The 25919-nt window shown below is 37.2% G+C and overlaps 1 protein-coding gene across 1 annotated transcript; it reads left to right on the top strand.

The window, feature by feature from the left end:
• Nucleotides 1-5611: 5611 nt before the first annotated feature.
• Nucleotides 5612-24293, top strand: rfx7b (regulatory factor X7b). The gene is given in 11 exon segments (XM_030135931.1): nt 5612-6008; nt 10667-10700; nt 12445-12530; nt 12946-12984; nt 13077-13199; nt 15318-15434; nt 16114-16198; nt 16289-16496; nt 17040-17335; nt 18072-18327; nt 18330-24293. Coding segments are annotated over 11 exon segments (4533 nt in total). The 5' UTR covers nt 5612-5880; the 3' UTR covers nt 21491-24293.
• The last annotated feature ends 1626 nt before the right edge of the window (nt 24294-25919 follow it).

The following is a 25919-nucleotide window of genomic DNA, read 5'->3' on the forward strand; positions in this document are numbered from 1 at the left end:
CTCCACAGTAAAACCACATCAAAACAATTTATCTATCAGAACAGGGGTCTCAAACTCCTTTTCTTTCAGGTGCCACATCCAGCCCGATTTGATCTCCAGTGGGCCGGACCAGTAAAATAATAACATAATAACCTATTGATAATGACAACTCCAATTTTTTGTCTTTGTTTTAGTGAAAAAAAAACAACAAACAATTAAATTATGAAAATACTTAGATTCATAAACTATCAAAAAAAAAAAAAAAAAAAAAACCTGACAAAATGAAATTGAAATAAAAAAGCATAAGAAAATTTAATGCAATTTTAACAATATTATGTCTCAGCTTATCATTTCTACATGTGCATTATGGATCGGATCTACAAAGACACCAAACACCGAGTAACAGGCAGAAAATAGTTAAAATTGTGCTTAATTTTCTTTAGACATTTCAGATTATTCATATTTGTTCAGGTTATTCACATTTTATTGTTACAGGATAGTTTGTTAATATAAAAATTTCCATAATTTAATGTTATTTTTTGCACTAAAACAAAGAAAAAAAATGTGAAGTTTGTACACTTTATAAGCATAATGTAAGATTATTTTTCTCACATCAAAGCAAGAAGAAAATATGGAGTCATTATTTTCTGGAGGTTTGTATTGTAGATCATATTGGTCTGTATGTAGAACCTGAACTAAAATGAGTTCCACAGCTTTGACTCTGAAATTTTTGCTCTTTGAAAATTCATCCCAAGAGCCACATTGGAAGCTTTGGCCACATTTGGCCCCTGGGCCACATGTTTGAGACCCCTGATCAAGAAGGACAAAAAACACACAAAATAATACTTTATTTTAATTTAGTTTGTTTATAGCGAAAGCCAAATTTGGGTTTAGGGTTTGGGTTTAAATAGATGAATGATTACTACTACTACTACTTCTACTACTACTACTAATAATAATAACAATAATAATAATAAAAATTATAATAATGATAAGAAGAGGAAGAAGAAGAAAAAGAAGAAGTACTTAAGAATTCTGAAGGTCTGCTTTTAGTTATTTTGCTGCGACACTCAAGAAATTTTCCTGGTTTGATTTTGATTGCTTTGAGTTTTTTTTTTTTTTTTTTTGTTAACCTTATTTTAGCATTGTAAAACTGTGGTAACTTCTACAGTTGTTATCGTCATGTTTTGTTTCATGTTTTACTTCTTTAAAATATAAAACCTGTTAAGATAGACTGTTTATTCATTCAGTTTTAACAGAAAAAACAACTTTAACTGAAATGAAAGTAGCAGTCCCATAAGGTAAAAAAGATCAGCAAAACATTACTAAACTAAATGAACAAAAGTATCAGCATTAAAACATACTTAACATACCAAAAGTAAAAGCTATAAAACCACATTTGAAAATAGTACATGTTGCATCTTTGAGTACTTAGAAAAGCGCTATATAAAACCGATGTATTATTATTATTATTGCTAGATTTTAAAAATTTACAGCAATTGCAGCAAATAACTAAGGTGTTATCTGCTTATTATAGGAGATCAATAACATTCATTACCCACTGCTCACTTCGTATTGCTACAAGACAACTGTTAGAAGACTTTCTGAAGAGCACCTTCCCAGATAAATTTGAAAAAAAAAAAAAAAAAAATCACCTTTTATTTTCCAGTTTTCATAACGCTAGAGTGAGACAAAAAAAAAAAAAAACATTTGCAGCAAACATGTGCTATGACACTGATGGGTATGACAAACAGTAACTTCATTCTGTAAATATATTCAGGGTCACATTTCTTCTCATTGTTAAGAGCTTGTACATTTCTATTTTTCACTTCTAAAAGAGAATCACTGTGTGTCAGAGGATCCAAATGTTAAGAAGTTGGGAAGTTATTGAATACATTTTGGTGTAAAAAAAAAAAAAAAAAAGAAAAAAAAAAAAGAAAGAAAGAAAGAAAAAGTTCCTGTCAATGCAAATTACAAATAAAGAGTTCTTTCAGTCGACAATCTGGGAGTACTAATACCTCTGTGGCCCACCAGTGGGCAGCACTAATTAGGAATGACATAAAATATTACATCACAGTTTTTCATCCACATAATTAGTCTGATATGAATGATGTGAAAGGAGTATTTAGCAACTAATCAGTGCCTGAGGTTTTTTTTTATAATGCAGGTAGTGGGCTGGAAGGTACAATATTTGCCTCAGGACGTAAGTAGAGAAGGAAAATACACAAAAAAAATTGAAATATTCAAGTTAAGTGCCTCAAAATTGTATTTAACTTGAGTAAATGTGTACACTGTGAAAAAGTCTTGGCCACTTTTGGTTATGTTGTTTTGGCAGAGACCTCATGGGCCTATATTTATTACTTACATTGGCATGTATTTACTGGTCTCTTTATTAAAATGCAACAAGAAAAAATAGGAAATATGTGCAGACTATTAAAAAAGATAAAGGTCAGTATTTAGAATAACATCTTGAGGTCTCTTGGGTTGACTGTCTTAAAGTTTTCCTCTTGTAGTAGATTATAGTAAACTTCCTATTCTTAGGGCTATTTTAGGGGCTATTCTTGGAACTTGGTTTTTCTTAGATTTTCCTCCATCCAGATAATAGTTTATAGTGTTCTTACTTTTACTTATTTCTTGTTTCTAAAGCCACTTGCATATTTCATGTTACACACACATCACTGTGGGACATCTACATTGTACTGTTTCATCTATCTCAGGGCTGTCAAAAATATGGCACATGGGCTAAAACTCACCCACCAGAGGGTCCACTATGTTTCATGGGATGAATTTACAAAGTGAAAAAATTACACTGACAATACTAACAATCAAGAGTGTTTTAGATCCAAACTTTGGTCTCCAAAATTTTAACAATATTATGCCTGTTATAAAGTGTGAATGTCTTTTGAGATCCACTGTGATCTGTAAGTTGTAATGCACATGTATAAATGATAAGTAGAGGTAAAATATTGTTAAAATTGCATGTATTTTTGTCAAGAAATTTCACATTGTTCAGGTTATTCACAAGGACAGTTTGGGAATGTAAACATTTTCCAAATTAAATTTTCCTAATTTGTATGACAATACAGAGAAAAAATTGGAGCTCTCATCATAATTTGTATTATACCATTATGCTATTATTTTAGTATTTTACTGGTCTTGCCCACTTCAGATCGAATTGGGCTGAATGTGGCTCCTGAATTAAAATGAGTTTGACTCCCGTGATCTGTTTTGTTCCTTTTTTTTTTTTTTTTTTCATGTATTTATCCCATACAGACCCACTGTTACTTTTGTGTCAATTTCCAATGTAAATGATTTTTACTCTCTATTTAACCTTTCTTAAGTGATATATCATCATTTATTGTTATATTATCCTCTGTATTTTCCATTTTTCAGAGTAAATCATGCATTTTCCATGTAGATGTTCGTGAAAACTCAGAGTAAATTCAAAGGTTATTATATCAAAACAGAGAAAACTGAATAAAAATTGACTTTTTCCGCAAATCTATCAATAACTGAATATAAACCCTTTATCTCCATCCACTGTCATTGATCCAACTCCATGGATTTTACTGGTGAATCAATGTTGTAGAAGATGACAGTGTTTCCACTGTAACTACAGAGCCTCTGAACATCCAAATGGGTCATATCTGATGACCATGAAAAGATGACGAACTGCATTTTACAACAAATATTTACATGTATTAATAGGATTAGTAGATCAACACTTACCAAATATTTTAGATCAGTGGATGCTTTTGGTCACCAGTGGATGTTCATGGGTTCCACTTGGTTTTATAATCTTTGACATTCTGTTGACAGCAAAGCAAGAATTTCATTGTAAAGGGAACATGTTTCCTCAGTGTCCATATAACCACAAATGCTTTGAATCTTGAATCTTTGGTCCTCATATGCGCGTTTTTTTTTTGTTTTTTTTTATCAGTATGTTCGTGTGAGTGTTGACCTGCAAGTTATTTATTTATTTATTTTTTTGCAATTTCATTTATCATTTTATAAGTATATTTGACAATGGACCGAAAGGCATTAATTACACAAGTTGTTATCCCCCAAATCCCCCCCCACCCCCCACCCCTGTTTGTACCCATATAAATACAAAGAACATCCCAAAAATAAAAGTAATAATAATAATAGTTGTAGCAGCTATTTGTCATCAAAATTAAATCAACTTAAAAGTGACTGAACTTAAGACTTTAACATAACTCAAATAACCACTGGATGCACCATGGGTTTGTGGTTTGCGCAGTCAAAAATACAATGTCCATACCACAGATGTATTTCAAGTGGTTTATTTCCTGGATTTTGCAGGCAAACAGCAACCAAGGCCTTTTGTTCTGTCTCTCCTGCTTATCCTGTCTGACTGATTGTCTGTGAATGACTGACTGGTTGTCTGGTAAAAAACCATAGGCCCACCCAGGTGCATGCTGAGCTGCCTTAGTGCTGCCCATTTAAACCCAGGTGCCCACAGTCTAAACCAATAAGAAAACACAAAACAAAGAAGGTGCTAAATACTATAAAACTAAAGCAATAACCATGAAAATCAAAAAACATATTCCAAATATCAACCCTTTCATGCATAGCAGTCACTATAGTGGACAGTTATTCTACAGCTGTTCTCTTGTATATTCACGGGTTTTGTTGTTTTATTTCTATATCAGCCAACATAGTGGACACTTATGCACCATCCCATACACTGCAATTCATACCATTACTGTAACTTTGCTGTTCTTGATAAACCTGATCTGCACTAACATGTTTGAGTGTAAATAGTTATTAGACTGTAATTAACAGTTTTCTTAAACAAAAAGTTTTTTTTTCATATTATCTCCATGAAGTGTGTAATAACTAGTATTAGAGTTTGCAAAAATGTGAGAAAACATCAAACTAGCTGCATAAAAAAAAGTCATAGTTTTCACAGTATACCACTCTGATATTGCTTTTATTTATACTTTATTTTTAGCAGGTTTTACATTTTTTAACGAACAGATAAAACAAAAAGGAAAGACATACAAAACAAAAGACGTCAACAAGCACAGACAGGGTAGTATCAAAAATTAAAGTACAACGATAAATATGTGGGTCAATGAGTCACAGTGTTATCTGATATTGCATTTTAAACACATGTTTGTTGCATGGTGTCCAGATGAGTGGACATTTTTCTAACTCCATAAAAAAACAGGTTCATAAAAAAATTTCAATTATATTGTTTTTTTCATGCCTAAAGAGGAAAACACTCAGGCAAAAAATCTTGACTAAGGTCCTCTTAATTCATGCATCAAAGGGTTAAACAAACAAAAAGCAAACAAAAAATAAACAATTAACAAAATATACTAAATTACTAAACAAAAAAGTAAATTAACTGAACAAAAACTAAATAGACAAATCGCTCCTACAACAGTAGTAGTCAAAATAAATTAAGAAGAAAAAAAAGAACAAAAAACAAACAAAAAAAAAATTGGTGGGATACACGCATATGAAACAAATTAATGACAAACTCCCACTGAGCCGTATCTGTGTGTTTTTATTGTGTAGTGGAAATCCAGCTGTACTTCCGGTGTGGCGCGTGCTACCTGCGTGCACCTTGACGCAGGCAGCTCGTCTGTAGCTGCTGCTGGCTGCTGCAGGCGTGCTATTTGCGGCAGCGGAGAGACCTCTGCGAAATGCCTTTTGTATGCCCGAGTGTTGTTGTTTTTTTTTTTTTTATTTGGGGGGGTGTTGTTTTGTGTTTTTCCCGGGTCAGCTCACAGCGTTCGTAGCCATGCTCCGTGGTGGATTCAGCGGGCTGTCCTAGCTGACTGAGCCGCTCCAGCAGCGGTGGGTCCGGTGCAGCGCACAGCCGGGGATGAGGCCTACTTGTTAAAGCTCCCCCACCACCCCTCCATCGTGATGGCTGATGATCAACAACAACCTGGTCAGAAGCCTGCCTCGGGATTAGGCTCTCTTCCAGCGCTGGTGCCAGGACTCCAGGGGCCCGAGGCTAACGCGTTACAGTTCAAAATAAAGAACTCCATTTGGTAAGGATGCAGATGACCCACGGCACGAGCCACACTGTCCTTTTCGCTAGCTCTAGCCTCCTCGTAATTAGCGTATCTAGCCGTGGAGTGGCAGGGAGGCAGTGTGCTGCACAAAGCGGCTGCAAAATAACACGGCTGCTCCCACACCAGCCGTGGATATTTCACCCAAATGCAACAGCAGACAGGAAAGCTACACCTTCATTTAGCCGTTTGCGCATTTACACCATTTTAACGTCGGCTTTAGTGGAGGCAGTAGCAGCTTAATGATTAGCATGGAGCCATAGGAGGCCATGTTACAGATGACACCAAACCCACCGGTGGTGCTGATGTGATGCTCATGATGACAGGTGTCACATCACACACACACACAGACACACAGACACACACACACACACACACCGATTTAACCCTTTTATGTATGAATTATGAGAACCTTTGTCAACATTATTTTCCTGAGTGTTTTTATTCCTGTTTAGGCTTGAAAAAAACAATGTGGTTGAAATTTTTTTAATGAACCTATTTTTTTATGGAGTTCCAAAAAATGTCCACTCAGCTGGACACCATGCGTTTAATTTTTGAAGCAAAGAAACAATATCAGAAAGTGATGTAGTATTTTTCATGCATCTAATCTGATGTTTTGTCACATGGTAACATACTCTAATGCTAGTTATTACTCACTCCATGGAGATAATATGCAAAAAAAAAAAAAAAAAAAAAACTTTTTGTTTAGGAAAACAGTTAATTACAGAGTAATAACAATTAGCAACTGATTTACACTCAAACATGTTAATGCAGATCAGGTTTATTAAGAACACAAAGTTACAGTAATGGTATGAATTACAGTGTATGAGATGATGCGTGAGTGTCCACTGTGTTGGCTGATATGGAACTAAAACAATAAAATCCATGAATATACAAGAGAACAGCTGGAGAATAACTGTCCACTGGAGTGACCAGTATGCATGAAAGGGTTAATAACAGGGGGGGGGAATATATGTGTCAAAGCCCCAAAACACTGTCTGATTATGATTTGGGTTTTCCATGTCTGTATTTTCAGACTGTTGTTCACATCACAGCTCAGCCACTGTGACATTTTATCATCTGTTATCAGGGGTGTCAAACATACGGTCCCCCCCCCCCCCCCCCAAAACGTCCAATCCAGGCCCTTTGGATGAATTTGTGAAATGCAAAAAAAAAAAAAAAAATACACTTATGATATTAGCAATCAACAGTGTAAAATTCGTTTTAGTTCAGGGGCCACATACAGACCAATTCAATTTTAAGTGGGTCCAGTAAAATATGATCATAATAACTATAAATAATCACATAACAATTTTTTGCTTTGTTATAGAGCAGGGGTGTCAAACTCATTTCAATTCAGGGGCCACATACAGCCGAATATTTTATAGTGGGCCAGACCAGTAAAATAATATAAATACTTGGATAACAACTTATAAATAATGTCAGCTCCAAAGTTTGCTGTATGTTTTTGAGTGAAAAGAACTCAAATTCCGTAATGAAAATGTTTACATCTATGAACAGTACTGGAACATAACATGAACAAATATGAACCTGAAAATTCTTTTTAAAAATAAGCACAATTTTAACAATATTACACCTTAGTTTATAATTTATACATGTGCATTATAACTTACAGATCACAGTGGATCTAGTAACAAGCAGAATATTGGTAAAATTAGAGTACTGTTGAGATATTTCAGGTTGTTCCCTTTTTTTTTTTTTTGTAAAAGGCTAGTCTGTAAATGTAAACGTTTTTGTGTAATTTTAACTTTTTAAAAACTGAAACAGAGAAAAATTTGCAGTTTTCTTTATTTATAGGTTATTATGATAGTATTTTACTGGTCTGACCCATTTTACATTGAATTTACCTACAATTCTTTTAATATCCTTGATTTTTAATATCTTCAGTGTAATTTCACCATAACTTTTGCATTTAACAAATTAATCCCAGGAGCCGGATTGGACCCTTTGGTGGGCCGGTTTTGGCCCCTTGGCTGCATGTTTGACACCTGTGTTATAGAGGGAAAAAACCCATAAATTTCCAAACCATCTTTTCAAAAATGTGAATAACCTGAACCATTATGAACAACCTGAAATGTCTTAAATAGAAACAATATTATGCCTATTACTAAATGTTTTATCCCTTTGTAAATCCAGTGCAATCGGTAAATTGTATTGCACTGGTGTAAATGATAAACTGAGGCATAATATTGTTGAAATTGCACTTATTTTTCCTTAGAAATTCCAGGTTGTTCATGTCATTTACATTTTTAAAAGGATTCTTTGCTGATGTAAATATTTTCATATGTAATTTCAGTTTTTCCCTGTTACTATTTTACTGGTCTGACCCACTTGAGATAATATTGGGCTGTATACGGCCCCTGAACTAAAATGAGTTTGACACCCCTGATCTATGTCTGCACTCATTACTGTGTGATGATTATAAGGTTAAATACATTACATATAGGTGATAATAATCAAACAGGCATGTTCTAAATCAAAATTCCAGTTCCAAGTAAGACTGGGTGATACAAATCCGTGATAAAATGGTATATCACAGAAATTATTTTGATTTAGGGTTGTGCAATATATTACGTTAATCCAATTGTTATTTTCCTGAATAATACAAAAATGCCTAAATCACAAAGGTTAATCAGGTTAGGTCAGGTTAATCCTCTGTAGATCTTTTATGTTCCAGAGTTAATCCATTTTGCTTGTTGTAATACATCAATTCTCAATGTATTTCTTCAGTCATATTCTGTAATACTCTTTATTTAATTTTTAGCTCTTTCTTTAGTGAACATAGCTGGAATACAGTCAATTAATATCATTTATCTTCCATAACACATTTATTGTCTTTGTTAAATTTTCTGTTGCTGTCTTTGGGTCTATTTTGTTAATATTGTGAGGTACAGTATCAGGCTGGATGTTATAGATACAAAATGTAGTAGATTTTTTTTTTTCTCAGTTTTCTTCCTACATGATTTCAAGACAGAGTATGACTCCAAAATACTGGCTGCTGTATTTGCGCAGCGTCAGAACAATAACAAGCAGGTAGCACTTGTGGAGGTGTCATGATGCATTATTTGTTTAACAAAATGATAATTTAAAGAATAAAGCACCATTCATAGGCAACAACTAGAGAAATGTTATTACAGAAAAAAGTTCCAATATGAATTTTGCCAACCAGAAGAGGCACTCATGTCAATGATCTTGATTTTTCAGTCTTTTAAGAACACAAAAACTAAGAAATGATTGATTAATTAATTCTACATATAATTAAGCCCTCCACCTGCACTTCAAATAAAATATGACAGTGTTCTTTTCCTTAATTTTACTCCTGCTTATTGCAAAGATGTTATTATCAGTTGTTTTTAGTGATTTGACTACATTTATTAAATGCTGTGCTGCTCAAGTTTGCTGTGTTCTAACCTTAAAAAATAATTAAAAACCACAAAAAATACCTGGTTTCTTAAGCTTTCACTTAGGACTCAAATGAACCGATCTTTTAGTGTACATATCATCATCACTATAGATATTGACTGATATTTTTGGCCATATCACTCATCCTTCTCTACAGCTTTTAAGCCAGTGATTATTTTCATTGTCTGTTGACCTTTTGATTATTTTCTAGATTAATCATTTATTTGTTTTGTCTCTAATATGTCAAATGAAAAAGGTGTAAAAGTCCTCAAATGTGTGGTTTAGTCCACAACACAAACACATTGAGGAGGAGTAAAGAAAATATTCTATTTTAAGACGCTGGGATCAGAGAACTTTGACTATTTTCAGAAATAATAATTCCAGTCCTTGACAACTAGTGTGATATAATTGCAGCCACTGTTCATTTGCCTCTTTAATGTGAGAATTTGACCCTCTATTGTTAAGTCTAAGAAAATCTACTGTTTTTAGGTGTTGTCAGGTCATAGCATACAAAGAAATTGAGAGTCAAGAAGCATTTACGCACAAAACAAGTGATTGAATAAAGAATAACATAATAGGCAGATGAATCAACAGTGAGAAAACTCATTAGTTACAAACCTGATTTACACAAATTTGGATTAAGTCTGATTATCCTTAAAATATGCTGTGTATGGCTGTTTTTTTCCTCTAAAAATCAGTATTAAGTATATTCTGTATTTCGTAAAATGTAGACATTGCACTTACTATTGTCCCGTTTGCAAAGTTCTACTATGTGACGTTATAAAGACGTACAAATCATAGCAGCACATGAAACCTGTCACTAATGATGCATAATGATGATGAGTTTCCATTTTCTGAAATCTAAATTTAATCTGAACACTGCAGTGAAGTACTGAGTGTCACATGTGTTGTAATGTTTATTAAAATGATAAAGACACTGATAGTAGACAAATCTCTATTGTCTCCAACAGAAACACAGATGTGGGTATATGAGGTAGAGAGATGACTTAACATCAGGGGGAAAAAGACAGTTTGTTAGAAAATAATCAGAATTTGGGATTCTTCAAAGTCATTTTCAAATAATTAGATTTTCCATGGAACACAGTTCACCAGGACTCAGGAACTATGTGAAAATAACCACATGAAAATTAAGAATATGTGTATTTTGGTGTTTTTCTCAATCACTCACATGTGCTTTTGTTCTTTTTTTGTAGCAAATCCGTACAATCAAAAGTGGACAGTATATTGGTGAGTATCCACATCAGAGTTTGTTAGTGATCTTACCTCAACTACTTTACTCTGAATGGTTAGAATCCATTAATGATAAAGACATAAAAATGAGTTTTATCATGACAGCAGTAAAATATGCATGATAATAAAGGATTCTGTGATAGTGAAACCTGTAAATACACATGCATTATATAATGGATGAATTTATCTCTGCACACATAATGTTTTAAGGTGACTTATAATTAATTAGTCATATCAGTGCATCTCCAAGCAGATATTAGATCTCAGTGCTCAGTTCCTGCACATGTTGATGTGAATTTGTCTGAGACAAAGCGTTTCACACCTTTTATTCAACAGCAAAGTCATGTCAGTGACATCAAAGCTGCAATATAAAGCTTTGCCTATTTTTATCATCCTAAAAAAAACTATTAGATTCTGCATTTAAATGTCAGCTAATGTGTCTGGCGTTTGGCAGATTTAGGCAGCTCTGGATGAAATATAATCATCCATCGTTTTGCATCACTTATGTCTGAACATTGACAGTGTTTTTTAGTCTGTTTTATTCTAATTTAAAACACTGTTGTATCTGGACTGTGTCAAAATATAAGCAAAGTAATAAGAACACATCAGTGTACGTAAATATGTGCTTATAATGTTGAGATAAAATAGCAGGGACGTTTACAATAATGAGGTTTAATAGAACTTCATATGAATTCAATACTCTGTCTCATATATTCATTGAATACATTGTCAATATAGTACGTTTTTCAGTTAAGAATGTCATTTTCCTGTAAATGACACGACCATTCATTACCTTTTTGCAAAACAGTATTAAGCAGTGCACCCATGTTACTATGTAATATCTACAGTAAAACCTTTTAATAATTTGTTTAAAATATATATTACCTGATCCCATCTGTCTTGGGAGTATTTTAGGTTTATATTTGTTTTTATGTGCCAGACCGCCCTGATATTTGACTATCTACATAATGATGGCGTGAAATTGCTAAAAACATCTGGAAAAAAATATACTTTTGCCAGTGACAATGTTACATCTGGGTTGTTTTTTGCATGTATAGATTCAAGATAATAATGTATGACCCATAAAGACATAGCGACCATTCAGACTAAATCTTTTAGCATTAGATACAAGTGGTTAAAGAGGTGTTCTGCACATGTTTCCTGTTTTACATCGAACACCTGTTTAGTCCTTGTTTTGACAGGAGGTTTTATGCTGATGATTTATGATTTAGTAAATGAAAATCTAATTATGTTGAAGAGATCAAGGACTGTCTTAAAGAGGCCAGTCTGGAAAACATTTAGGAGTATGATCGAGCGAGAAAAAAAATCAATGTATACTTGTAGCGATGGAGTGTAGTAAATAGTGTTTTCATTCGCTGCTCATTGGCTGACAGCTCTCACCTCATTCATTCAAGTATTGGTTCCCTAGCAACAAAGAGGCAAATAGAAAAGGAAGAGGTAAGATGAATCCATTCTTAGAAAGCTGTCAGAACAGCCGGGTTCGAGTCAATAATAGGCAGGTTGTATCCAGCTGTCACGCCCGCATAAGATCTTATAATTGGCTCTAAATTCTTTGTCTTTTTTCTTTCATTCATTTAACAACAATAAGCCCTGAAATAAGACAGTTGCTTCATGAAACTCTGCACACTTAAGTCCCTGCCTTCTATTGTCACTTTTCTGTCCAGTGCAAGGCTTTTTGACTCTTCATTAATTTGTCCTCTTGTATATTTTTTCTTTACAGCAAGATGTTGAGAAGTTTACAGACATCGAAAAACTCTACCTCTACCTTAAGTTGCCTTCTGGTCCCAGCAGTGGCAATGATAAAAGGTATTGATCTTCGGCTATTTCTCAAGGAAACATAAACATACTCTTGTTTTTCACTTAGCTGCTCATCTTGCACGCATGCGGCTGCTTTTTTTGTGGCTGTCATTACATTTTTGGCACTGTTGTCTCATTGCTTCTCAGGAAAAAAGAAAAAAATACAGTCGCTATCCACATTTTTGACACAGACACAATTTAGGCTTGTAGATCCTCAAAATTACATATAATTGTTGATATATTTGGATATTTCTTCTTTCTTATTAGTCCGTTTTTTGCCTTGTATCACTCATTGGTTTTTCAGCTGTATGGTTGATGAAGGAAAGCACTGATATCTGTAGATTTGTGCTATACCTAGCTGTCTGTGTTTCATTTGTTTCCCCATATCTATTCATCACCCCAACCCCCAAATTCTGCCCATTTGGACTGAGAATGAGAGGGGGTCCTCCACTCCTGGATTATGGTATTAAAGTTTCTGTTTTAACAAGAAAATGATGGGTCTCAATCGAGGACACGGTTTAACCCACTTGTGTTTCTCTTTCCGCACTGTCACAGTGATCAGAGTTCCATGTCGTCAAGCCGTACTCAACAGATGTATGCATTCAACTGGATACGGAATCACCTAGAAGAGCACCCAGAGACATCCCTCCCAAAGCAAGAGGTGTATGATGAATACAAGTAAGTGTGGATGGACTTCACTGTGGGGTCAGAAGAGGATGACTTGTTGAATTAAATGCATCAGTGCTGCTGATAATGCACGTAAAAAATGACAAATCTGCATTTGTTTTAATTTTGGTGAAAAGTGATTGACTCAAAATTTCATGTTTGAAAATCTTTTTGAGCCTTTTCACCAACTCAGACTAAAAGCTTTGACACACTTGCAGTGCAACGAAAACATGACATGAAACTGTGAAATATTCGCAAATGATTATTTTGCATCAAAAATATTAACACTAGTCGCTTTTCCATTGACCCTCACATTGCAGGAATATAACTTGCGCATAAAAATTTACCTAATGGAAAACCAACAATTTCGACTCTTCAGCTCTTGTTTTTCGATTAAAAGTTTTTGCGCTGGCAAGAGGTGGTTTTTCGGGTGCAGCACAATTGGTATATCATGCAAAACTCTAAAGGAAAGACCTTTTTCAGCAACTGTGTGAATATAAAAACAAATAAACATATGTTGACGGACATTACAACGACTGAAGAAGAGTTTTAAAAGAAACATGGCGCGATATGTGTGGACACACCAGGAAACCAAATCATTTTTTACTTTTGTACAGGATAGAGGGGTAATATATGATAATAATAATGAATATATCTGTAAATCAGCACGATATTTATGTTCGTCGCCATGTTCATGGAATGACTTCTCGTATCATCTTGTGATAATAAGTAAACAAATCATTGCGTTTGTGATTTAATGGAAAATTCGACATTACGCACTTCTCTTTTTTTTCGACATTTAGTAAATATTGGTAAAAGTTTGCACAGATGTCTAATGGAAAAGCCACTGCTGGTGATGATGTGAGTTTGCAATACTTGCAACACTTGTTCAGTAAGAGATTTTAATGTAGTAGTGTCATAGTAACTGATTCAACATCACTTGTATGTAGGAGGCTTATACTCTGTGACGGTGGGTCTGTTTGATTCATATGACGCTCATGTTACAGCAAGTTCTCACTATTCTATATATAGACTAGTTTTGTCAATCCTGCTCCACAGCTTGTTCTTCGTGTAATTATCATTTTTATCTTTTGTACTAAACTACGTGTGACTAGAAATCAACAATTCAGCTGCGTTGTTTCAAATGATGTCAAGCATATAGTTGTGGATGTCTTTCTTTGCACTGTGAAGCTCAAAATCATCCTAGTTATAAAATACATACGATGTCAGGTTTTTTTCAAATTCAAACATTTGTGTCCTGTCTGAAAATAATTTTAACTTAGACAGAAAAAAAGCATTTGCATGCAAATTAATTGCATGAAAATACCCGTAACCCTTTCAGAGCCTCATATGGTTGTGTATGAGCGTCTTTTGATAGTCTGTGATCCAGATGTTCCTGAGCAACTCCTGTCTCACATCCACACCTGGACATTCAGACACTAAACACTTCTGTCTCAGCCCCTTCATGACTTTTTAGCTGTTTTCAGAATCATACAGTGGGTGGAGTTAGACTCAGTCAGACTGAAATCACAATTTGTAGGACTTAAAAACCAGGCTGACTAAGACTTCCTCCACACTGTAGGAAAAAGTGATCCATATCTAATCTAAATAAAGACAAATACAACATAAAATGCATATCCTCATACCATGTGTTTGTGTACATCAGCTAGTTTATTGCTTTTTTCCTTTTTTTTTTTTTTTTTTTAAATTGTCTGTTAGTTGTTGAAGATGTGTTGCTGCCTGTAAGTTCCTATTTCTAAATTTGGGTCATGAGAACACATCAGATTGATATTTCTTTGGGATCTTGACCTGAAAAGGTTCATGAACCACTGGATTTGTACAATATGCACAGATTTAATTGGCAGATGAGAAGTGTGAATAAAAAACAGGGTTTCTACTTTGACCCTGATGTCAAATGAATGATAAATGCAGCCTCTCTAGACGTACAGACCACACCTTGTAAACCATCCTCAACTTGTATAAACTCCCTGTTAATTAACTGTTATTTAATTGTATTTGTACTGTAGCTGATTAGAATTGCATTCATTTTGTAATCTGATTACTTAACACCATGTAATTCCCATGTTTGTATATGTTTTACCTCACCTCATGTAATCTTTTCTCTTGCAGGAGCTATTGTGACAATCTCGGCTACAATCCACTGAGTGCTGCAGACTTTGGGAAGATAATGAAAAATGTCTTTCCAAACATGAAGGCACGTCGACTGGGCATGAGGGGAAAATCCAAATATCCTTTACTGATGAACCTCTCAACAAAACCTTCCTAAATGTGTCTGTAAACAGCATCTTTTGAGGCAGCTGATTTGTTTATGGGTGTTAATAGGCACTGCATCAGTAAAGAGACTAATACCTGCTCCATAACTCCAGCCACAAATTTACATCATTGTTTTGATCCCAGTAAGATCTTCAACAGGTCCAAATTCTCCACAGCAAATAACTGGAACTGGTGATTTACTGCTTGTGTTGCTCGCTGTGTGATTTCATTGTAACATTCTCAGCACAGTGGACGGTCTGCTGTGACTTGGTCTACCTCCGACTAAAACCTAACATTGTTAAAGTGGTAAATCCTATGAATGGCATTATGCACAACCAGCTACTTGTCACGCAGTATGTAGTTGTTTTTTTGTGCACTAAATACATTGTTCTGTTGCAGATGTGTGTTATAATGTTGTCCTGAATACTCTTGGCTGAAAGCATATAGGAGGGGACCCTTGGCAAAGAGCTGTGAGGCTGTTTGGCTTCGGAAAGTGCTTTTTTGTAATGGACTATTTATGGCTGGTCAACATTCCAGAGAAGGAAAATATGAAGAATAGATGAGACATAGGGTTTAGCTTGATTCAGCCTAATGACACTAACCACTCTGTGACCAAAATACTGGTGTTTTGGAAACCTTAACCCTGTCTTACATATTGCTATAGTGGGTTGAGGAAGAAAGCTTTTGTTCACATGCCATCCTTACCCAACCTGGATCTGCAGAAGTCTGGTGATGGGGTGAGTTTCATTATAAAAAACAATACTTGCAAACATGAAACTTGTTGTTTGACTTGTGGGATGCTCACCTCTGAGCTGCTCTGGTTGCAGTGTGAACTGATGGAGCCAACAGGCCAGTCGCCAAGCGCTGAAGATGAAATGCGATCTGCAGCGTGTGGATTGGTGTGTGAGTGGGCGCAAAAGGTCCTGAGTCGTCAGTTTGACAACGTAGAGGATCTGGCTCGCTTCCTTCTCAATAGCCACTACATCGGTACAAAGTCCATGGCTGCACTTACTGTTATGACAGGAACACCCACAGGTAAAGAGCTGCAGGGAACCAATCCTTATTGGAAACATTGCACTGTTGTGGTTTCAAGACATGATAAGCAACTGTTAAATTATGATTGTAGCCTGATTTATTTTTGGTTGACAGATTTTTAAACCTTTCAGTGATTTTGTCTGTCCATATTAGCTGTGTCAAATCATATTATGCTCAATCTTTTAAACCATTACAAGCCCTAAATGTCCTAGAAGTGTTTTGGACTATGCTGCAGGTTTGAGTTGTGGGTGTAAATTTATGAATTCGATGAAGCTAACCAGATGCAACATTAAATACTTGGTCTTAATACTGGACAAAATACTATGTCCAAGTAAATTGTAAAAAAAAGAAAAAAAAATTCTTTCTATGTGTGTTTTCCATGTCTCTTTTTCTGATTTGAAGTTGTATGTATTATGAGTATTTTAAAGTTTTAAATGCTATGCGAGGGCATCCATGTCCAGAGCTACTGAAATTTTTAATTTCTGCTGTAATGGCTCGGTCATTCTGCGTGTCCATTATGCTGAACTGTTCCTCTGTTTCCAGGAATGAAGACACCAACTCCAGCATCTGCATTTGTGCCCACCGCCGAAGCGAACTCTTTCCAGCCCCAGGTGAAGACCCTGCCCTCTCCCTCTGTCGATGCAAAGCAGCAACTGCAGCGTAAGATCCAGAAGAAGCAGCAGGAGCAGAAGCTTCACTCACCTCTGCCCAGCGAGGCCCAGGTCAAGAGGACGGAGGCCAGTACCCCCGGGCCCACAATCCCTTGTGGCAGCCCCGCTCTGCTTTCCCCGCAGCCCACCATTGGCATCGTAGTAGCAGCTGTCCCCAGCCCAGTGACGGTATGGAAAAATAGATGTGTTCAGATAAGACTTATTATAAATAATGTAAGTCTTTAAAACTAAGAGTGAAAATTCTTTAATTCAGTTATTTCTTTAACTCAAATTAGTTTGCAGTTAGTCAATAGGTCTGTAAAATTTCAGAAAATGTTGACCATTGTTTCTCAGATGACAATGTCAAAGGTCTAGTTTAGTCCACAGGCCAAAGAGATTCAGTTTAAAGTCAAGGAGGGCAAATTTTAAGGAACTGAAAGTAATTTAGTAGTTCACAGCTAATTGGTTGATTAAATAATTGTTGCCTCTCTTTCAGTCAAAACTATGAAATACTATGCCATACTCAATACAACAAGAACAAAAATGAAATGAAATCACCTTTGTTTCATTTCCCCACTTTGGTTTGCACTGTGTTTGTTAGCAAATAGTATCTACAATAAGTAGAGTGATAGTCTTGTTACTTCAAGGTTTACATGGTTTTGCTGGATAAATAAAATATTTAACTTTGTGAGTATACTTCATTCTAGTTTTTTCAGTGTTCAGGGAAACTAAACAAAATCCATTTGCCTTAAAATGAAAAAAAACAAACGAACAAAACTAAATTAAATCAAACTAAAGGGCTAGAAACTAATAAAATAAGATCAAATAAAATCAAGTAATGAATAAGTTAAAAATATAATAGCCATTGTTGAGTTATATTTTTGAGTTTGTCTTGAAGTAATTGTGATTTTTGTTCCTCCCACAGGTACAAAGAAATAGGCAGTTAATGACTTCGCCCAGTCCTGTTGGGACGGCAGAGGGCAAAGTGCTGCCTGTGAACTTTCAAGTTGTTACTCAGTCGCTTAAACAGTCACCCAAAACTCCCCAGAACATCTCAGCCAGTCCTGTGGGTGACCGTCTGGCCCGACACGGTACACGGTACGCTCAAATCCTGCCCAAGCCCTCTGCCACCAGTGCGATCACACTGCGCTCACCCCCCACCCTGCTCATCACCAACAGCCCCATAAAACTGTGATGCCCACTCCTCACGTCAGCTCGGTCAATGTGGTGAAGATGACGGCTATCGCTCTCGCTCCAAGCAGCAGCAGCACGACAGTGCGACCCGCTTCAGCGGGTGTGAACACTATTGCCCCTTCAGAAGATTCCCAGCAGTCACAGGGGAGCTCAGCTGCACCACAGTCTCCTGCAATCAGACCCAGTGCCCCAGCATCCACTCCCACTCTCTCCATTGACACCAAAGTGGTATCGGAAGCTGGAAATGACACCCCTGCCTCTGGCACAGACAAAAGTTCTGTCAAAGAGGAGAGAGTGGCTAAGTTCAGGGCTGCCAGTGAGCCAAGCTTCCTGGTGAAGTGTTCTCCGGGACCAGACAAAGGGGCAAGGATAAAAAGTGACCCCACCTCCTCTCCCACCTCTGTAGCTGTAGCTGGGACTCAGGACAGCAATAACAGTAACTGCCATGACAGTACTTTGTACTTGACTGTTGATAATCAGAACTCCAATGGCAACACGTCAGCCAATGGCTCCTCTGCTGTTACCCCCACACTGAAAGATGCCTGCCCCGATGGCAAGAGCCCCAGGAAGCGCACAGGCCCTGGAGTAGAGTCCCATGTGATTCCTGTAAAGAGGGTCTTCATTTCCCAGCAGCCACTGGCTGTAGTTGACAATCCCAAACCTGGAGTCAGTGCTGCAGTGAAGAGGATCCCCAGGCCGGGAACCCCTGCGAGACCAGAGAGTGCCCCCTGTAAAGTGACTGTGAAACACACCTCCATAGGGCCCACACAGATTCTTGCACTGTCCGACTCACCCATTACACACACTGAGGGCTCCCAGACTGTTGTCAAACCCCAGGCCTTGGTGGTGAAACATGAAGAGCATTCGCTTAGCACTGACACCAGCACTGGAGCAGCTGGAAACAACACAGCTGATCAGGCTTTGCTGCAGCAGATTACTGGGGACCCTCGTGCCATACCATCCAACTCAGGAGCACATGAAGCCTCTGTGATGAGTGACTTAAAGAGCACAATATGGGAGGAGGGACAGCTTGATGAGCTTCGGAAGCAGGCATTTGCTCAGCAGATACCAGCAGAACACAAACAAGCCCCTACTGACCAACTTTCCATTATAACTCAACCCGCCGAGGCCTCAAGCCAGCTCACTCTCGCACAGGAGATGGTTGACTTTGCAGGATCCCAGTCTAACATGGACTACTTTCCATTTAATGATGATGACATGACCCAGGACAGTATTGTGGAGGAGCTGGTCCAAATGGAGGAGCAGATGAAGCTGAAAGGCCTGTTTGGTAGCTGTGTTGATGTGTCTCTACAAGGACAGACAGCCAGCAATCAAGCCTCGATCCTCAACACTCATCAGACAGGCACTACCTTTTACCACTCTGCCCACAGTAGTACTACTCCCGTCCAGACCCCCACTCCAACCCCGACGCCAACTCCGACGCCCACCCCCACCTCTGAGATGACACTGGGGCACAGCTTGACAAGAGAGAGCCCCTGCTCCCGTATGGCTCCCATCACCCCTGTAGATGGAGCGTTGGGTCGCCACACCCCTATTAGTACACCACTGTCCAATTGCAGCAGTAGCGTGCCCCCGAGTCCAGTGGAGTGTAGGAATCCTTTTGCTTTCACTCCCATTAACTCAAGCATAACAGCTTATCATGATGCCAGTATTGTGTCCAGTAGTCCTGTGAAGCCCATGCAAAGACCCATGGCAACGCACCCTGACAAGGCCAAACTGGAGTGGATCAATAACCGCTATAACAGCAACAACAGCGGGGGGCCTTTGAATAACCATAGCATTGGCATTCTACCCAGCTACCAAGACCTTGTAGATGACCAGTTCCGTAAACCACATGCCTTTGCTATCCCTGGCCAGTCATTTCAGGCACAGACAAGACAGGATGCTGCTCACTTTGGCCGTTTGACCCCCATTTCACCTGTGCAGCAGCAGCAGCAGCAACAACAACAACCAACACAACAACAGCAGCAACAGCAACAACAGCAGCAGCAGCAAGTGGCGGTGGCTGGTGTAACTACTCCAACCAAACAGGAGAGTTTTGCTGTCCCTGCACCTCTGGACAATAAGGCATCAACCTCCTCTGCATCCAGTACTTTCCGTTGCCGCAGTGTTAGTCCTGCAGTACGTCAGAGAAACTTCAGTGGTAACACTGGCCCTCCAACCACCACCACAAACACCACAACCACCGCACGAGCTGTTGTCTCACCCTTTAACTCTCCCATCACGTCTGAGGTGCTTAGCATCCTGTCCAACAGCCAAACAGTCAGCTCTGTTCATAGCATGGTCCAGCGTAGCCAGTCTGTTCCACTAAACATCATGATGCAGAGCGAGATGCTGCCGGTGCAGGGTCAAAATAACACAGCCAAAATCACCAACGTTCTTCTCAGCAAGATGGAAGCTGATGGGGATGATTCTGTCCGTGGCTTAGGCATAAATAACCTTCCCTCTAACTACACGGCTCGGATGAACCTGACACAGATCTTGGAGACCACTCCTGCCTTTGCTGGAGGAGCTACCCACCAGACTCAGCTGCCCGTCAGCTCCAGCCCTGCTGCCTTCGAGCTCCAGCAGCACGGCTACCTCACCACTGGGAGTGGAGAACAGGTGAGTTTCTCCGCTGGGGAGAGCCAAGCACAAGCAGGCACTGGTGAGCAAGACCAGCAGCAGCAGCAGCCGCAGCCGCCACCGCCACCACCGCAGCTTCAGGAGAATCCTGTGCAGACACAACCTCAACTCCTCCTTCAGAGCACACAGCAGCAGGAGGTGGAGGATGAGCAACAACAGCTGGATTTCAACAACACTGTCAAGGACCTGTTGGGGGATGATGGTCTCAACCCCAGCTCTCAGTTGGTGGGTCAGGTAGCTTCAGAGCTCAATGCCGTGGCATCTGACTTCTCAAATGACATCAGACTGACCTCAGATCTGTCCAGTAGCATCACTGACCTTAACACGTTGGATACCAACCTGCTGTTTGACCCAAATCAGCAGCAGGAACAATATGAAGACTCTACACTGGAAGAATTGAAGAACGACCCGCTTTTTCAGCAGATATGCAGTGATACTGTGAACTCTGGTTTTGACTGGCTAGAAAGCAAAGACCAGCCTACTACAGTAGAGATGCTGGGCTGATGTTATCTTTAATTCTGTATGATTTTTGTTTTATGTTGTTTGTTTGGTGCATATGTAGTGTATCTGTTTTTAAACTATAGTTTGTTGGGATTTGTCTGGACTTTGCCATTCGTTCTGTTAAAAGTGCCAGGCTAACCAGAAAATCTCTCCTACTGACATTTAGTTACTTCTCTGCTTTTTCACCCATATTCTCCACTTTTAACCACTTTTTATCCCTCATCTGAAATCAGAAATGTAAGCACTTAAAGTAAAGTGTGAATACTTGGTGGCAGCAGGCATGTATGGTATGAACATTTAAAACCCTTATCTTCCATGTTGTAACCAATCAATAATGCAATATTTATATTTAATGAACATTTAATGAAAGTTAGTTGGATAGAAAAATTGGCACAAAGACTTCACCAAAAACATATGCCGTTATGTACATTTTTCCTTGTGTGCAGTACAAGTTCAACCAAATGGAGACAATATTGGGATTGTAGTATATGCACATAATAGCTGTAGTACATTTGCCTGCCATATCTGAATATTAAAAGGGTAGCATCATATGCTGCCAGGTGCTGAATTTATGACATAATCTTTATACTTTATCATATACCAAATCAGTTGAATACTGATTCACATCTGAGCATTGTCCAAGAGTGAAATTTTCTTAAAGCCTATACTTCTTGTACTGTTTAATATCTTCTAAAGGGAGTAGATGAATCAGTAGGCAGAAGATGGGAATTCAGGCCGCTTTGTGGACTATACATTAAAAGGAATCAACAACTGGCTGCCTTATTCCCAAAGTCCAAGGCCTTATGCCATCTTTAGAGAGTCTGTATATAGTATAATGTTAAGATATCTTCGGAACCATCCAGAGCTTCATCATATCAAGGCAGCTGTTACTCTGATTTTTTTCAGTACTCTTTCTTATTGTCTTTATTTTGCAGTGTTACAGTATAGTTGTGTATTGTATAGGCTAACGACTACACTGTGTGTGCCCTTATAAGTAATGGATTTAAAGGAATTTGATATGCTGTCATTTCATAGAAACCATGGCAGGCACACTTTAAGTCATGAGATTTTTTTTGGCATGCTATACTCCCAGCTTGGATAAAACTATCAATGGTATGGAGAAGGCTATAGGGTGACGTATATGTTTTGATGTCATCTTGAGATCAAGAGGAAATGGAGTTCTGATGTGTTGCAGAGATCCAGCCTTATTTCCATACCAAAGATGATTTGTTTGAATAACATGAGATTATTACACCTAGTGACACTCCTAGTAAACATTAACAACAACGGGAAATGGGCTGCCTACGAGATATAAAAGAGTTTTATTGCATTTGAGGTAAAGGATTAAATTGCGTAAATCTTATGTACAGTATGTAAATTTGTGAAATGGTCACTGTCCTATGATTTATAGGTAACCATGGACCTGAAAGCATGTTGAAACCATCACTGCTAGCCAGGTAGGCTATGTGATACAGTAGGATGCTTGCTTGAGTTTTGGCTATTGTCAATGTTGTATAAGTCATGTTTAAGCTCCATCTGTAAATAGGATAGATACATAGAGATTTGATGTATCAAGACACTATATTATGGCCATTATTCTAGCTAAGTATGTGCCATTTAAAAGAAAAAAAAAGCTTAACAGATCTATAGTCGCAAGATACTGTATGTTGTGTGTTACATTTTGGCTCAATGTGTCGTAAAAGTAATGCTGTCTGGTCTCGCTTGCTGATTTTATTTTGTTTCTTTTTTTCTATACAAAGATAATAGGTCTCTGCAGTTGCAGAAGTGATGTGTGCTTTGAGCAGGATCAATAGCATGGTATATTGAGAAAAAAGTTGTGATACTGTTAGCTGGTTGCAAACATCTCTGTGACAGACATTGTGCTCAAAGCCTTTCAGCAGACACTGGAAAAATCAATTAACTCATGTTTCAACAAACTTTGGAGGTTCACATTATTGCACTAAATTTTTATGACACATGGCTTTGACACATCTTTATGGACAAATGTAACGATGGATGCCCGCAAAAAAAAAAGAAAAAAAAAAGTTTTTTATGACAAGGTGAGTAAGGAAATTAACTGAATTGTCAGAAAATGACTAATTGTCTTGTAGCAAAATGTGCATTAATCTCAGTGAGATACACATTTCTTACTCATTCTCATACATGAGAATATAAAGCATTGAGGGAAAAAAGTTAAATAACCTTTTAAAACCTACATGCTCATTCTGTTGATAAATGATTGTACGCACGCATGTGTGATGACTTCTGTTGTACTTTGTATTCTTGGTAACCACTGTCTTCTGTGATTTGGGCAGGTTCTGTTAACCAGACTGGCAGTGCTAGTTTCATGAGTTACATTTCTTTTATTGTGTGCTGTTTACTAAGTTAATGTTCTTAATGTTACGTTAATGACTGTTCCGTTGACTGTTGTCGATTTTTACATTTTCTTATTTTGCAAAATGCATTTGTGAAGAAATTTAACATTTTCTCTTAACTTTTTCTTTAACAACAAGGCACTGATATTAGAATTTGAATGAAGGAAATGCACCTCGTATGAGTACAGGAGCTCCATCAAGCAGTGACTCTGATTCTTTACCTTTGACTGACCCAGAACCAACTCTGTTTGACTATCTTGTCCATTTCTACAACTAGAAAAAAAACCCTCCTCTGTGATGTTGTCTGGTGTACTGCTTAATGTACAGTAGCTTGTTAATATTGCAAACGCGTTGTTTCTTTTTTCAATGGAAAGTACTCACTGGTGAGATTTTTAAAGTGGTTTTAAAAGCCAATAAACTTTTTTAAAGAATGTTCTTGTGTGTTTCATTGCTAATGATCCTCATCTTTTCTGCAGCAAATAAAATGAAGACTAGGAATTTCTACTCACTTGAAACATTCCTTTCTATAATAGGTATTTTCTGCTGCTTGCTTTATCACAATTGGTCCTTTACTGTTTTATTCTTAAATTATTTCTAAACCAAAGTATTGATTGTAGCTCCCATATTATATTGTGTTCAGATATTTGTGGGTCCGATCAAGCAAAAGTGAACATCAACATGAAAAACTATATTTGCACACATTTATCAAGTGGGCTCATTTTTTAGCTAAAGATCTCTTTTTTTTATTGAACTATTATCCTTTTTAAATATCACACACTACAGGAGAAGTTCTGAACCTTCTGCTAGGCTGCATTAAATTAATGAAAAGACATGCAAAAGACTGTCTATTACTTTGAGAAATTAAAATTCTCAGTGAATTCTGTGAAGTCACACTGGTCACATTTGTGTGCGATTAAATACATTAAAGCATTGTGGTTATATCTGGCTTGTTTTAAAAAATAAGTCAACATTTTGAGTGATGCATACAATGGTAAAGAGTCGTCCACGTGTTAACACATTCTCATGTCAATAAAACAGACTTTTCAATATTTTTCCTCCATAATTTATTTTCAGCATAGTTGAACATAATATCTAAAAGGTTTTGTCCTATTTGATATCAATTTCTGATGAGAACTGCATGTTTTGAATGTTTGTGCAAAAGCTTAAAAAATAGATGTCTATTTCATGTCCATGTGTTGCCAAGTCGTAATTTGACATTTTTCACTAAAAAATTACATCTTCCCAAATTTTGTTATACATAATGTTAAAGTGCATATAAATACCTACTCAAATATGTATAATACATGCATACAAGTTACTCTGATTACATGACAGACACTGTTGAACACAGAATTTGTCTGAGTGTTACCACTTGATCAGACCCTTGTGTATCTGAAATGTTCTAATAATATTTCATTTTGTTTGTATAACACTCTTCAAAACAAAGTTACAAGGAGCTTCACAACAGCAAAAATGAAACAATCAGGTGAAATGACTGAAGCCTTAAGCAGAATGCATGAAGAATCTAAGTGTGCCGAATAATAACACATGTGATTATTAAACATTTACAACACAAAGAGATTTATAACACAAAACAATTTTAAGACAAATATGCAGGTTGTCTGACCTGTACTGTCTATTATGTAATAAATGATTTTTTCCAAGTCAATTATATGATTTCCTTTTAATTTTATTAGCTTTTTAGCATCTGACAACAAAACAACAAAATTGACTCTTTTTTTTTCTGTTAATCCTTAAAGTTGTGAAGTAGCAGTAGTAAACTAAAACAATAAATGAAAATGTGTGAGGGGTACATCACAAGATTTTGTTATAATTATGGATTTATCTTGTCATTATAGCTCAACAGCCAAGCATTTGGGTATTTGTTATATTGTGGATTTGTTGCAGATTTTAGGAATACATTGACAGTCTGTTCTGGTTGGACCATCCTCAGCCTATGACATAATGGTATTGATCCTTGTGAACTGTTTGTTTATTTGCGTTTGGTTCATCACCATACACTTTTAATATTTTAGCAGCTGATTGTACGTGAATAT

The sequence above is a fragment of the Sphaeramia orbicularis genome, chromosome 6 (assembly GCF_902148855.1).
Source record: "Sphaeramia orbicularis chromosome 6, fSphaOr1.1, whole genome shotgun sequence".
Taxonomy (NCBI): Eukaryota; Metazoa; Chordata; class Actinopteri; order Kurtiformes; family Apogonidae; genus Sphaeramia; species Sphaeramia orbicularis.